Source organism: Ciconia boyciana, chromosome 6 (assembly GCF_034638445.1).
Source record: "Ciconia boyciana chromosome 6, ASM3463844v1, whole genome shotgun sequence".
NCBI lineage: Eukaryota > Metazoa > Chordata > Aves > Ciconiiformes > Ciconiidae > Ciconia > Ciconia boyciana.
Window position 1 is genome coordinate 41,208,864 of NC_132939.1, and position 16,328 is coordinate 41,225,191.

General features: G+C 34.9%; 1 protein-coding gene across 3 annotated transcripts in view; it reads right to left on the reverse strand.

The window, feature by feature from the left end:
* The window catches only part of STRN3 (striatin 3), a 68,559-nt gene that overhangs the window by 43,411 nt on the left and 8,820 nt on the right, over positions 1-16,328 (reverse strand). For all 3 annotated transcript variants that reach the window (XM_072863535.1, XM_072863536.1, XM_072863537.1), the window contains exon 2: positions 3,370-3,473. In XM_072863535.1, coding sequence (XP_072719636.1) covers positions 3,370-3,473 — 104 coding nt within the window. The remainder of the gene's footprint in view (positions 1-3,369; positions 3,474-16,328) is intronic.

The window sequence follows — 16,328 nt, forward strand, 5'->3', positions numbered from 1 at the left end:
AATTGTGAAGTTATTTAACTTAAGCTGATGAAATATTTTTGCTCAATTCATAATTGAAGCCAATAAAGCACTGTAATTGAAAAGCCAATCTAAATTTGTTCAATTTAGAGCTGTGGCAAATACTATTTAGGAGCAGTTGTTCCATTTTGGAGCTACAATTTCAAAACATTAATTAAAATTCTGCTTTAATTGTTCATTAGAGAAGATAATGATGTATCTGATCTAAAATGATACCAATGACTAGCCACTACAAATAAGCCAAAACATTGCTGCATGTAATGAGATCAGTTATGTCTTTCACATCACATTTGATGCTCAACTTCAATTTTACAGTAAGAAATTAATCTTATTGAGTTCCAATAAACTATATATTTGCACACATATTCCTCTCCATATTGTCACACAAGCAAGGGTAATTATTACATATCTTAAAAATCACTAACAAGCCACAGTGTTGTTGACAAGTCAGTGACGTTACTCCCCCACACTCCACAGTAACTCAGTTCTACAAGAGGCATCTTTTGAATCCTTCGAGTATTGACTTGCTATTCTTCCAAGGCTAGATTTCCATAAGTGAAAAAGTAGTAGTAGGAGAAACAATGCCCCAAGATGATTTAACTGCTTGCTGCTATTTAACTGCTGAATCCTACCACTCAGTTGCAACAATATAAGCCAGCTCCAGTCCAAACCCCATGAAGTCAAAATATAGCCACAGTTTTATGATCTCAGCAAGTCTTCATAATGTAAGCACAGCACTATGCTAATAAAGCTTGGAGTAGAGTGGCCTAGAGTACACAAGAGAAGGAATCTGGCTGGGTCTGCAAATCACCATAAAGGAATATCCACTATCTACAAACAAAAAATCCCATACATATAACTACTTAAGGCCTAATTTTATTACAAAAATTCATACAGAACTACCAAAATATTTAAGGACATTAAAATAATAAACAACATTTTACTTCTCTAAGACATTATTGCACCTGTTGCACACATACTTAGAGATAAATACTAGAAATATCAAACTATTTTGTAACTACTACTGCATTTTATTTAATCTTACACACTGATGTTCTGTTTGATACCCTTTTTCTGAGAAATCACAATGGTCATCATTGTCTGAATGAGTTTGTTTGTGACTCCCTATAATGTGATGTTTCACTGTATGAAACTTTTTGACAGCATCAGGGAGTGAGCAACAAAAGGAGAAAGGGGGCGGGGGGAATCAGGTGCAACACTGAAGATTGCTGTCAACAATTTTCAGATCTGAAATTCTCAGCATTTATTTTGCTTTGGGGCTGGTTTCTTTTCATTAGTTGTGATTCTTCACTCAGAGGAACAATGGCAAAAAAATAGTTTATTATCCTGAACTCTTCATTCAGTACAACAACCGAGAAACTAACATACTATCATTCTTGGATGATTTACTGGCAAGTCAGTACCTGTGCTTACTTTCCTTACTCAATCCATCATACTTTCGCAACTAGAGGCCCTCAAAGTACTGGGCATTTGTAGCAGAAAGTAACAGAAAGCTTCCTCGTTGCCTCACACACATCCACCAATCAACCCCAGAGTTTCAGTTCCTGCTTTTAGCAATCTTCACGACAATTCTGGCTGGGACTTAAGCAAGGATTTTCCTCTTGAAAAGTATGCAGTTGGCCTGTACCCACTAGCCACAAGAACTAAAGCAAACTGTATGTTCCTGCTGTTCTCCTCCTGTTGTACATATGATTACAAGTTTCTTGCCCATCAGATGGATTTTGGAATTTCAAGGGAAATCAAACTACAAAGGCAGCTGCATTTCAGGGGAAAGCAGGAATGAGGTTTCACCAATGCCATTAATCTCCAAATTCTGTATTCTGTTATATGATGTCTTCACACTCCAGCTGTAATTAACTGCCTCTGATTTATCTCAATAAGTAGGCAATCCTCACAGCCTTATGGCGTGTATCTGCAGAAAGTCTCTATGTGCAGCACACAGAGTTTATTATTGCCAAAATAACCAAAATGTTTTCCTTCAATTTCAGAAAAGTTACTTATACCCAAGACACTTGGGTCTGCCATAGCAGCACATTATTCCTTTGATATGTTCAATGTTCTTTAGAGTAAATGCACCCCAACGCTTTGCACACTTTTCGTCTGCCTTGCATCCAGAGCAACTTGCACATTACCAGTACGATATAACAACGTCACTTTCAGTCTTACACTGTTTGGAAACCTTGAGTTACTTTCCATTTTGAGGACAGGGCTGAATGAAGAAACAGATCCTTTCTGCCTATTACTTCACCAGAAAACACATGATGGGCCGATACAGCTTTCTGTATGAACATACACTGTTTTCTGAAGCACCTTTATACTGGACACTTCACACAGAGGTATGTAGCCAACCTTGCCAAAACATTAGTTTTTAATATGAAACCAACTAATCAAAGTTGTTTCTGTACTAGTCACTTACTCGTACTAATTCATAACATGAAATACATTTAGACATACATACTCTTGGACAACAAACTTAAAAATGTCCACATGAAGCCTCACTACACTTTGCTACAAAATTTTAAGTTTACTCTGGCAGAAATGTTCCCCTCAAATAAAAATAAATGATAAAGGCTACCTATTTTGTTGCCTGATCCTCAAGATATTTACACTGTTGGATTCAGCTACTTTTTAAGAGCAAGAAAAATTAAATGTAAGAATTGAGTCCACTACTAAAAGTACAGGCACATGACGAAGATTTTCCTAGTGTTTTTGAAAAATTAACTACTAATATTGGTCAAATGAAGTAGCCAGGCAACAGAAGAGCATGTAGATTTGAAGGACATGAGTCTGCATGGATTGAATGGAATTTTAATTTTTAAAGCATTACATTAACACTACAGAAAATGCACCTACCGAGACTAGAAATTCTAGTATCTACCACATGAAAAAATAGTACTTCAAAATGTAATACTAATTTTTAAAGGATTCTGTTCTGCCACAAAGCATAGTTTTCATCATGCAACATATACAAAATAGTTGTAGGGAATCAAGAGAACAGTATTTTTCATCCTTTCAAGTTTAATACCACTGAAGAGCAGGTAAAAGTATACTAATAAGGTATAAACGTTTTTGGAACGTTTATTCTTACTAAGTATACCATTACTCTAACTCAGAAAAGGGAAACTGTCCAATTACAACTTTCTGTGTTAAAGACATGAGTCCAAACAATTTTCAAAATTTTGCAACTTTTTATTATAGCAGACACCAAAGTTTATCAGAAAACATAGTGTAAAGATGACCAACCATAAAGACAGTTTACATAATGTGATGGAACTTTTAGTCTGCAGAGTATTCCAGGTCAGATAAAAGCTGAACAATTTGTATACCTACCTTTCTTGTTTTAATGCATATTCTAACATTTTTATTCTTCTCACTAAATCTTTCTTCAAATTTTCTTGACCCTTTCTTTCCCCTTGTAAAAACGCTATCCGAGCCTGAAAACACAAAAAAACCAAAAGATAATGGATTTTATTCCATACTGTTCCCAAAACAATGAAGTCTAGCTCTGAAGGAAGAAAAAAAAAAAAAGAAGAAACTGTTTTGCATTAATCACTTCAGTCAGTCATTAACGACAAAAATATTTCTGCACTAGAGACCAAGTATTATTTTCTGTTCATAAATGTTGGGGATTTTGCTTTGAAATGAAGGTATTAAAGTTAGTATAGTAACTCTAAAAGAAGGCACAAACAGCAATCATATGAAGCATTTTAATATATGCACACATTTTTTTCCTTATGGCACTGTCAGCATAAATTGTTATACATTTTCTTCCAAACCCAAAGCTATATTAAAACAGGTACACAGCATACTTTTAAGGAATTTAGTTTTTAATGACAGTATATTGAAAAGATTAAGAAATGGATACATTAATTAAAATATAGAATTTACAAATCCATTATACAGGAAACAACTATATTTTATGGATTCACATTTTACTTACTACTGAAGACAGCTGAAGGTTAGAGTATCACAGGAGACTGGGTTTAGTGTCCTGTTCTATATGGAGAAAAATGCATTTTTTTAAAAGCATCTACCCACCTAACTTACATCATACTAACATCCCCCACCTAACTAACATCATACTACCCACCTAACTTACAAAGAAGCAATGAAGCTTCCTACTTGCCTGCTAACCTAGTAGATAGCTTGTATGTTCTACTGAATTTAGTTATCTCAACTAGTGCAAAAGGTCTAGTGGAAAACTTTGAAGTAGCTGAAAAATAAAGCTAGTAAGTCTGTTGAAAAAAATAGTAGTCTCTTCACTACAAAGTGAATGGGCTTATGTTTTGTCTTTTGCAAGCCAAAATCCTAGGGAAGACAAGGGAATTTGCAGATGTGAATACAAAATGTAAACATTTAACAATATTACTGGATTGGCCATCATTACAGGAAACCACAAACTCATTTGTCCTCATTATGACTTTAAATTGACTGAAGTCATTGTGTAGCTAATTCAAGACAAGATTCAATATAAAATTTTCTTGGAAGAGGGATTAAAAAAATAGAATAAGGAGAGTAAAGTAGAGACCACATTGCTCTACAGAGCTTAAGATCAACAACACAATTTCATTATTAAAGGAGGCACAATTAAAAAAAAAAAAGCAGAGCTATAATCAGCCCCTAATCTATCCTTGAAGATTTTTTTAAAGGGAGTGGTTGTACATTTTCATTACTCTCAGGAGTTAGAGCGTGAAACAGTCTAACCAGGAGGATAGCATTCTTACATTGCTCCTTTCTCAGGACTAAGTGATACTGACATATAAAACTTCACACATCAGCCCTGATTTTAGCCCCTCTGGCCTTATGCTCAATGGTAAACCAAATTAAAATGTGTTCTTCTCCCTTGCATTAGCTAACTAATGATTTAATCAATTAAAATTTAAAATCCTAGTAAGAACAAGGCAGTTACAAGTATTTCAGTTAAAAGTCTGTCATGAAAGCACTCTCAACTAACCACTGCCACTTGGTGAGAAAAAGTAATGCACCAAACAGAGCACGGTAACAGAGAAGAAAAAACACCCAGACTTTGTAATGCATTTTTGAAATACAGATATTTCAAGATAAAAATGTAGAGACCAAAATCCAGAATCAGCTATTTTAAATAGTGGGCTCCCAATAGAAGGGGACGGAGGAAGTTGAGCAAACCCAGCAACTATACTTAACTGCAGTTGTTACTTAGATTCTAAAAAAAATACTACAAAACTGACCCTAATCCAATAGAAAGTTAACAGCCTTCTGGAGAAAACTACAATTATACATAATTTGCACTCCTCTAGTATCTATAGGCAGCAAATGACCAGACAATTTCACAAGCCCAACTTGTTATCCCAATTTTCACTAGTCAAGGACAAGACAACAAAAAGCAAACAGTGTCCTTGCACATAAATACAAAAGCACACATAAAATAGTTATAAAAGTAGTTTTTTAAAAAAAGTAATATATTACATGCACATATGCACAACACCATACTTCAAACATTTGGAAGTTACTGCATGCACAGAGGCTCTTTTTACAAAAATAAAACCAGAACTAAATACTTTTATAATTATCACCTAAGGAAGGTTATGAAAGCTTTTATGCTCTTTGACTTGAAAGCAGTACTCAACTCTTTCCAAAACTCAGGTCTTCTGTAAGTGACGGTCTTCTCCCCTTCTATTAGTCTTCTTTCATTGCCCAGCACCCTTTTATAACTATTTGACAAATCCTAGTTGCCAGCGGCAACTGTTGGGCCTTAATTTCATCCTCTGTTTGCTGATAATGAAGAGGAAAATAATATAGCTGTGATCATACACAGAGAGACGCATCTGCCTCCTAAGTGCTGACAGCCAAACTATTTCCTTCTTCTGGAGTACTTGGCCAAGCAGAATCAAGTCTCCGTATTTACTAGGTATTGCCTAGATGTCATACTTTTCAACTAGACAGGTTAATGAGCTAAGGATTTTGAGAATCTATATAGTACAGAAATAACGTTATAAAAATAAAAACAAACAAAACCAAAAAATCCAACCTACAAAAAAGCCCTCAAAAAATATTTTATACAACAGTATTTATAACAATCTTCACAGGGTCCAAAAGGTTGAACAGAAAGGTTGCCACACAAGAACGCACTTTGTAGTTGGGTTTTTGACATTTTTGTCAATATTAGCAGACTTCCTTTAGCATCACTTTCTGTAATGGCTTGTATACGCATTTGATTGATTTTAGGGATTTTTTTTTTTTCTCCACTGTAACTGTCATGTGGCTAAAACCTAACAGAAGTTATCTATGCAGAAGTTAAGAGCTTGATCTTTAGAAATATGGAAAAATCAATTTACACTTTAGGAACACTTAGTCATCAAGACCCTCAATACAAAACCAAGAATAAGATCACTGCAGATTTGCTGTATAAATTACATTAATCAACCTGCTTCCTTAAGTCTTGAACTGAGAAGTAAGGGGTGTCAAAACTATCACTTGACATATTGCATGACTATGAGCCCTAAGAATTAACACAGAATTTCCCAACACCAACTTTTTTGAAAAGCAGTAAATCCCGGGTTCAATAAAAACTGATAAAGTAAACAGATCAGCCTCCCCCAGGGTTGTTGTACTAACTTGGGTTCCATACACAAAGACAAATGCTTAAGAAATGTTCTCTACGTAATACAACTTTCTCAGTCCTTAGGTATTCCTTTCCTTTGAAATAGTTCTCAGGAGAGAGAGATTTGATACGATTTATAACTATACTGATGATTCAAGATTGACTAGCACTAAAATTGGGAAACAAAATGGCACAGAACAATTTGGTACTCACCTTCCCTCCTTCCCAGTTACGACCGAATTCTTTCCATTGTCTTAAACCAATTTGTAAGTCCCCAGGCTGATACTAAGAGGAGCAATCCTCCTCCTCCTCCTATTTCTGTTCCCTCTACTATGCTGACTTAGCTGCTTCTGCTGCCACACATTAAGCCTACTGAGGAAATAATTCTATTTATTTTTCATTCAGTGATGAATTACATCAGTTTCCTGATCCGACTCTGCATAGCCATGGGAGTACTTAGGCTGGCACAAGGGATGCAAACAGGATACCGAAGTAACAGCTCCTTTCAGTGACAACATGGTCTTAGATCAGCCTAAACTGACCATGATATCATAACCTGCATGTCCAGGGCACAAGAGTTGCAAAAACAAGACAAGAGAGATTAAGAAAGTCAAATACAAGACAAGCCCTAACTCTTCTGAATTACAAATTCAATCAAAATGTATTTTTAAAAGTATATTAGCAAGACCATTTCTTAAGGGAGAGAAAACATGTTATTTTTGAGCACATGTATAAAACACTAGTTCTGTAAACAAAAATATGGCCTCCCATGGCTTTAAAAAAATCCAGCTGAATTTAGTTATGGTACAGATTCTGTTAGAATATTTTCCCCACAGACAGGGTTATGCTTCAGACTCTTCAAACAAGCTCAACCAGGAGCCTCTTTTTCACAGTAGATTCCTCCTCTTCTACCAGCCTGTCCATTTTCATATTTACAGTATTTTCATCGATCTCTGAGATCCACTATCTTTCTACAAAATTCAGTGACACCTGATAACTCTGGTCTCCCTCTACACCTTAGCCCTCAGCTGTAAATAAGAGTACCACCACAGGAACTTGCCCAGTTTTATTATGAAAGTGAATTCGGGGAGATCTGAGAAGCAGTTAGTGACAGATACTTTGTATTTGTGCAAGGATGCATGAAATAATGCCTGAAACTAGGCAAGATAGAATACAAGGATAAAAAGAACTACTGAACAGCTACTTGAATAGTATGAATCCCACAAAAAAGAATTGTCTGAGGTTAAATAACTACAGAATGCACATATAGAAGGGAACAAATAAAAATTCTAACACCTAATATTCTAGACTTTGTAAACTTAATATTGTTTTAATGGCATGTTGCATTTCAGACATACATTCACTACATTTTGTAGTTGGAAAGGGTTTTATCTTTTAAATACGAAGTCTGACCATGTGCAAACCAGGCAATAGTCTTTCACCCAACAAACTCCAAGATCTCAAATAAGAAACTGAAGTTTTACTTATTTCTACCTTTCAAGGAAATCACCAATTACACTGATACTCCACATCCCTAGCATGCAATTACACTGCTTGATCAAAGTGTAACAGAAGATTTAAAGTAGTTTACTAGAGAATTTCCATGTAACTTTAAATTATTAAAAATCTGGCATTTCACATATAAGTTGATAAATCCAGATTCAAAGAAAAAATATTTTCTGGGAACAAAATGAGGTTGTTTTTTTTCCCCTTCTTTTTAAAGGTCCTAAAGGTCCTAAAACTTCAGAATTATTGCTCTACTTTTCATACAGCACTACCCATAATAGCAGCATTCATATTAAAACCGCATTTTATTGCCTCAATTGCATAGAAAAGCCTGACTTAAAGACAATCTTTACATTGATCAAACATATTTCTCTTAGCCATTGAGGACAAAGAAGGGAAGTTATTACAGCATTTTGGGCAGGTAAAATTGCATATGCAACCTAAAGGTTATATAATAACTACATACAGGATTTCATAGACTTATTTTATTAATAAATCCTGCTATGCAGTATTTGAAATATTTGTCCAACATCTCAAACCTAGCAAAACATATCAATGGGAAAAAGAGGCATGAAACTTGAATGGTAAAGCATGTAAGACTGATTAAAGGACTTACCTTATGCTGTTGAAACACTAACACTTTCCTGTACAAGTTAAACAATCAAACTCTAATGGATTTAGCAATACAGGAACGCACTCAGTAAGTGAGTATACTTTCTTTCTATTTCAGTTGTAAACATCGTTAACTCTTAGACTCTGGAAGTGTATTTTGAAAAAATTCAACAGTATGTAAAGCAATGCCAGCTGCAATGCAATGTTTGTGTTTTGTTTTTCTAAAGTCCATTCAGACTTCTAGAAGGAAGGAAGGAAAAGCCTGCAGTATTTTTGAAAGAAATGTAATACACTGAGGCAACTTGAATATACATACCCAGTGCACACATAAATGTGTGCTTATCCTACTAGGGCATGTCACAAAACACAAAACAATAGTAAGATTTTTTTTTTTTAACATTCTGTTTTAATCACAAGATTATTGTCACACAAAAAGTCTAACCTAATCTTCATTTTTAGACGTTTATTATGCCAAAGATGAAGCAGAACACTGTTTTGGAAAACTGAAAAATACTGGGGAGGTGGAAGATTTGACTCATAACAGTAATTTAAGAGCGGACACACCTGTGTAGCTACTAATGTTCTAGTTCCCATTCACAAAAGGGAAACTGAACATCAGAGGAGAAGCCTTCACCTTTAGTTTTCAACACACACAGTCTGAAACTTCATCTCATTCAGAACATCTAAACCATCACACATGTAAAAAGCATGAAGCATGTAGAAGAGTTTTAGTGTATCCTTACAGACCTGATTATGTCTAGACATGTATTACAATTACAATTAACCCTTCAACTGCCAACTGAGGAGTGGAAAAAAGATACCTTGACTATTTTAAATAAATATATATATAAAATAAAAATCAATCTTTATTTTACAAATTAAAGTCTCAAGCAAGATTCTCTCTCTAGTAAGCTGTGCAGTGAGACAAGTGTCACTGGTCATACCAGGATCATACATGTTTCAAAGACATACCACTTTAAATTATTTAAAAAATAATTGGAAGATGTAAAAAAAATTAGAAACACCAGCTCTCATACGTTAACAGAAAACCTTTACTTCATAAAATAAGTCCAAGTTAAAGATGTGGAAAAAAAGATTTCAACAACTAGTTAAGACTAGTGTACATTTGAACAACATTTGCAAATAAAGACAATTTTCTGTGGAACCTTATGAACAGCCAGTTAAACATCAGGTCAGTAACTACTACATTTAAAGTAGCAATGGTATTAAGATGTTACCTGAAGGTTCCCTTTTTTATAGATCTTTTCCATTTGAGCTGATGATCATTTCTTGCTCCTCAATTTTTTCAAAGACTCATCTGATCACTTTCTAAAAGTAATTCCTAACCACCAGAAAAGTGACATCCTTGAGCAACTGTCCCACAACAGTGGCAGACACAGGAAACCCAGCTAGCTCTAAGGAGCAATCTGGCAAGTTACATGACACAACTGACAGACACAAGAGAATTTACTCATCCATAAGTCCCCTTCAGTCCTGTAATGGGTATGGCAAAGCCCAGGCTTGCAAAACTCTCTCCTTCCCTGAATCTGTCCTTCCTCTTTTCCACTACCACCATATCACTCTCCGTCATTCAGAGTCAAAAGTTTGCTTCTTTTCACTACAGGGCCAAGTACTGTCAAGTTTCATCAGCTTCTTTGAACAACTTACAGAAAATCCAGACTTCAATTTCCTCCTCTTCTATGCTAGGGTCAAACTTCTAAGTCACAACTTAAATTCAGTATAAGACTGCCTTCATTCTGCCACTATTCCTTACCAGAATGTTTTCATGGAATCATTTTTTCTTGTGCTAGGATTTTTATAGCCACTCTCCTAACCAATATGGTATTTAGGAACACTAGAGTAACAAAACTCATACAACTCGTGGCTGTGTTTTTAAAGACTAAGACCCTTTAAATTTCATGGTCTGGAAACTAAGTAAACCAATTGTCCATAGACTTCTATCCACTACACAGAAGCCAGCAGCAGGGAAAAAAAAAAAGTCAATTGAGACTACAAGTCCAAAAAAAGTTAGAAGCCACTGAAAACGATGGATTCGAACTCCGTGACAAACAGCATTCTCCTCAAAAACTAAAACATATATGTCTAAGAATTGGAAACAAAATAAAACAATTTTTTTAGAATAACACATGCAAGTGCCTTCCAAGTTTATCATTCATTGACCATTCTTGTACTCAAGTGTTCTTTATGCAACAACAGGCTTCTAAAATTTTGTTTCAGTTAAAAACTTACAAAATACTGAGCACAGTTTAATTTATAAATAAGTTTTTCTTTTCAATTTCAGTCCCAGAGGCAATCCTTCAGAAAAGTAAGTTCCTGCCTAGGAATTTTCAAAAGAACTGTCATCTTCCTGGAAAAAGATTCTATTTATTCTATAAGACTGCATGATTACATTAACTTCAGGAAAAGTGAAATTAATCTGGTCATTATCATGAACATACTGTAAGAGAACTACTAAAATGCTCCATGCCACAGTGTCAGAATATCAGCCACTGCCCCTATATACCAGCTCTCCTTCTCCTCACACCTGACAATTTGTGCAGGCATTTTATTTTAGCATCATTAAAGACTCCTCCACTAGCAAATTTGCATTTTCCTTTGTACCTCACATGCAAATCATCAAGAACTTCAGCAATCTAAGCAGACCCAAGATCCAGCAAATTTTAGCTGAAAGCCATTAAACAGCCATAATTATTTCTTAAATCAACTGACAGTTAACAGGAATGCTTGGAGGTACTAGATCACCTAACCAGACACAAATGCTCATTTTGACCTCAAAAAACCACTCACTCATTTTTACCTCCAAGTTATTCTACCTTCAACGATATCAATATAATTCTACTGAAAAGTTACAATCTTTCCACTCAAACATCAAATTGAATGCCGTCACTCAAGAAAACTAAATAGCCAAGAAAAACATAAGCAGCAGAAGTATTTCTTACTACTTATAAACACTGACTATTCTATGAAGAGTCTGGATAGTATATTTCAACTGCATTCCTTTAGCAGGCTGAATAATCTATGAAACATGTTTGAACACAAGCTCCCAAGACTGAGGCAGTCATGTTTCTAATAGTAATTTAAGAAAGCTCTACAAACAAATTAATCTAAGTTCTCTTTACAATTAGTAAACATAAAGTATCCTTCCTCAAGAAAGTATGTACTTCCTGAAGATCAAGCCATGTAAAATAAAACTAAGAATCCTACATCTATTTTCTTAACTGACTTGATATGGGACTTTAATTAATTTCAGATCAGTTCTTCCAATAAATAAAATAAGAATATTAGTGTTCATGTGTCTTTTACAGATAAAAGTTATTACAGACTGTTAAATAGTTTTACATATCAACATATGGTTGCTTTCAATGGGACTAAAGAAAACTGCAAGAACCTGAGTTATGCAGTTTAATCTGCCAATACATAGTTTGGTCAATGCCAAAATTTAACACAAAATACATCCTACATTCACCTCCAGTCAGCATTTCTTTATCAAACCACCTAGCAGGTCTCTGCCACAATATTCACAATAGCATGAACATGAAAGTTAGCTTTTGTTAATGCCCAAAACGGATTGCTGCTGAAAGCCTCTCACACACATTACCAAATGAAGAAAGGGAAGTATACAAAGATGAAAAAAAATATTATAAAGAAATTTGGGAGGGTTTTAACACAGCAGAGCTTGAGAGCATCTACCCAAACAAATAAGTTTCCTTAACAGGTCTTTCATGGGCCTAGTACTTTCACCGTCAGGCAATCTTTCAGAAAATATTGGGAATAAATAGACGACATAATAAATGTCCTGTGTTTTTGCAGACTCAATGCTACATTGTTTCTTTGCCACATACAGCAGCCAAAAATTAGTATTTTTTTCACAGATGAAAAGAAATTATTAGACTACCATTTGGTAAGAAATTATTGAAGTTTTGCATTTTTAAAATCAATTAAGTCATGGTATTTTCCAAATGTCTGTGCTAGAAAAAACCCATACCACAATTGCAACACCAATGTCAAAAGCTCAACTCTTGCCAAAAGTATCAGCTATCATCTGTAAGTGCTCCCTCCCTCAATTAACAAGACTGTATATAGTATTTCCTATGTTAACTTTCTATTTTGGAACATTTTGTACATTATTCCAGTTTGAAATGCTTAAGGGAAGCAAAGCTTGTGAGCAGTGTCTTCTCTTTGGACAAAATAATGAAAACAGACACAGACAAGCTTGTGGACAAGCCAGTGTTTTAATCACTTGAGAAATACTCTTCATCATCACAACTATGACACCACAGTACAGCAAGTATTTTGAAGACATTTAACATCATCACAGATGTCAGTTTATTCATGAAATGTTCTATGTAAAGTAATGCTAAAATAATCCCTAAAAATTTTTCACTCAGCTTCGAAGTCTCTGAAGTACTTTTCTGCCCAGACTCAAACTCTCATATATTTACCCATACCACAATAATCAGAGATTCAAAATAAACTGTTGAACATGTTTTTATCTTCTCTATATATTACTGAAACAGAGATATAAGGGTGCTACAGACAGGTCTGCAATTTACACACACCACTAGGTAATGGTTCTAACTTATGGCACAAACTGATTGCAAAACACAGACTAAAGTGCAGTGCAACCAGACCAATTGTAAGAGACCTTCTTAAAGAAAGGTCAGGATTATTTTGCAATTGCGAGCCTTAGAATTTACACTGCAAGGGTTCTTGTACATTTTCTTCTGATTTTAATTTTTCAAGAACAGCTTCTAGCCCTGGACAGGCAAATTCAACAACCCACCAACAAACTACTAAACTACTGTACTTTGACACCGGCTATCAGTAATCTGATTACGCCTCTATTTTAGTTAATAAACGAAAAGATCATTGTCTTTCTTAGCAGAAACTAGCTATGTTGAGTACATTTCACCTATTACAGTACAGATAGCGCTGGTTTCCTTTTCATTTAAGACAGCCATTCAATACTGTGAATGTGCAAGATTAATCTACAGTACTGTCATGATCAAATTCCTGCTTACTACTGCAGTTTTCTCTGTAATTGGATTAGAAAACACAAAGCCAAAGGAGTGATACTGAAAATAAGCAAACTATGCATTTGTGTGGCTGTATGTACTTATATAAATACACACATTTTACTGGAATTTGATTTGGAGAATATGCTTTTTCTATCCAAAGTAGGCAATATATAGCACTTTTTATTTTCAATCATATAATTAAGAGATTCATGTGTGACTCAAAGCAAAGGTGCTGGAGACTTAGTTTTACAGAAAAGCAGTGCAGTCAACTAAAAATAAGTCTATAAATTCTCTGTCTTCCAGGAGGAAACCAATAGTCTTCTAGCTTATCTAACAGGATAACTGGAGTTGGGGAACCTAGGAAAGCATGTTTTTGAACTAACAATGATGCAAATAAAACTGATTCAAAAGACAAGAAGATCAATTAAAGTAGTCTGACATTTAGACAGACCATATTTCATTCCGTTACCTTCGTATTGAATCAAGTGTTTGACTTAAGATTTCAAACAAACAAAAAAAACAAACCAACAAAACAGAAAGAAAGAAATCCCCTAGCTCCCTCAGTAGCTTATTCCAAGGGTCCAGTTCTTCATTTAAGTATGATGCCTTAAGAAAAAGCATGGAAAGAACATATAAACTTAATAGCAGTAGATTAGACTACAGAGTAATAGATGGCTTATTTTGAATCCATTTGTACTTCTTCTGTCTTCCTGTAGAAAGGATTCATAATTTTTCTGTACAAAAATATTTCGGTATGTTTTACACTTGTTGCCTGATTATTTCTTTGGCTGTTCTACAAAAACAAAAAAAAACCCAAACCACCACACCAAAAAAACCACCACACCAAAAAAAGCAGTTACTCAACTTCACACATATATGTCACACTATCTACTCCCTCCCATTGGGATAATTTTCTTTATTTAAGGTGAAGTTCCAGTCTGCTGTGTCATACCCCTTAAACTAAACAATTTTCTCCTTTAAATTAAAAAGCATCTGAATACGTCTAAAACCCAGGGAGACACCTAATAAGGCTACCTCTCAGACTTCTTTTTGATTAGCCAACAAGACTGAATTCTAAATGGATCACTCTTCAAGATGTTATTCCCAGCCCTCAAATTGTTTTTAGGTCAAATTTTCAGCATTCTTTTCAAAATTACTACTAAAGAATGGGACATTATATTGCAACGTTGACCTTGCCAGTTCTGCACAGATCACAAGACAGAAATCACTTCCCAATTTCTATATTTATAGCTCCCACTTATAAAGCCACAGATCATTCAGGGGTTTTACGAATTTCTTTTAGCAGGAAACTCACAGCAGTCCTGCAGGAAAGCAACGCAGCATGTTTATTTCAGCACAAGTTCATCCTCAGATGCAGTTTCTCATTCTGTCATTACCACCTATATTTTCTACATTTCTCCTAAATGCATGAACCTTGCAAGTAACATCTTTTAAAAACCAAAAAATAGTTACACACCTCGGACCATTTCTATCTAAAAAGATTCATGTACAGTCTTTTAAACTGCTGGGCATTTTTTGGAATACATCTAAGCTAGTAAAAAAGTTTTCTTTCCAAGAAAGTCACCACTATAAACAGTAAGACTAATTATACACTGATGGTAACACCAAAACACAGTATTTGAATTTTATAAGATCAAGAATACCTTTACTGTCAGCATCACCATACTGGCACATTATTCCGTTAAGATGAAGTTACATTGTTAAGTTATACAGCTAATAATAAAGTGCCACAGTTAGAGCTTTGTTAGACACTTAATACTAAACAGAACTAAGAATATGAAGCTCATCCTCTTTATTACTAGTAGTAGTTGTAGTACAAGAGCCCAGAAATCAGAGTGAACTGGTACACTTAGTAGTGTGGCAGGTCCTTACAATCACGATACACTGGAAAGGGAAGGAAAAATCACAATGTGGCAAACATCCTCAAGAGTGTACATTTCCTTTCCAAAACCAGGAGCATCTATTTATTATTTAGGAATATAGAAGGGGAAAGTATAATCTGCAGCAGACTGTGAACACAGTGACCTGAACTGACCTAGACTGTTACACCGATGAACGCTCACATCAGTGTTCATCAGCTGCAGGTCAGTAACACACATTCCCAAGGAACAGACAGAAAAAAACAAAAACTACTAGTGTTAGAACTAGAATATAAGAAGCTATCTATATATACAAAAAAGAATACAGTGTTACAGAGCTTAAAGAGCTTGTGTCATTAAGGCAATATTGACAATAACGAATACAATCAAGTTCATGGAAATAAAAGTTATTAAAAACAAAAGATAAGATACAAGCGTATAACGTAAAGCGTTTTAAGGGAGGCATCACTGAAAGTTGACCAGGAAGTGGTATTTTGCACCTCCTAAATGTTAATCTAGCCTCCTGGCACAGAATAGTGCCAGTGCTTTCTAATTTACACCAGTGCTCTCTAATTTACACCACTTTATCAGAGAGTTAACACAGCCAGTAGTCCTGCCTTCTACCAATTCAACTGTACAAATCTTGCTAAAGCTATGAAACAGAATAGGTCT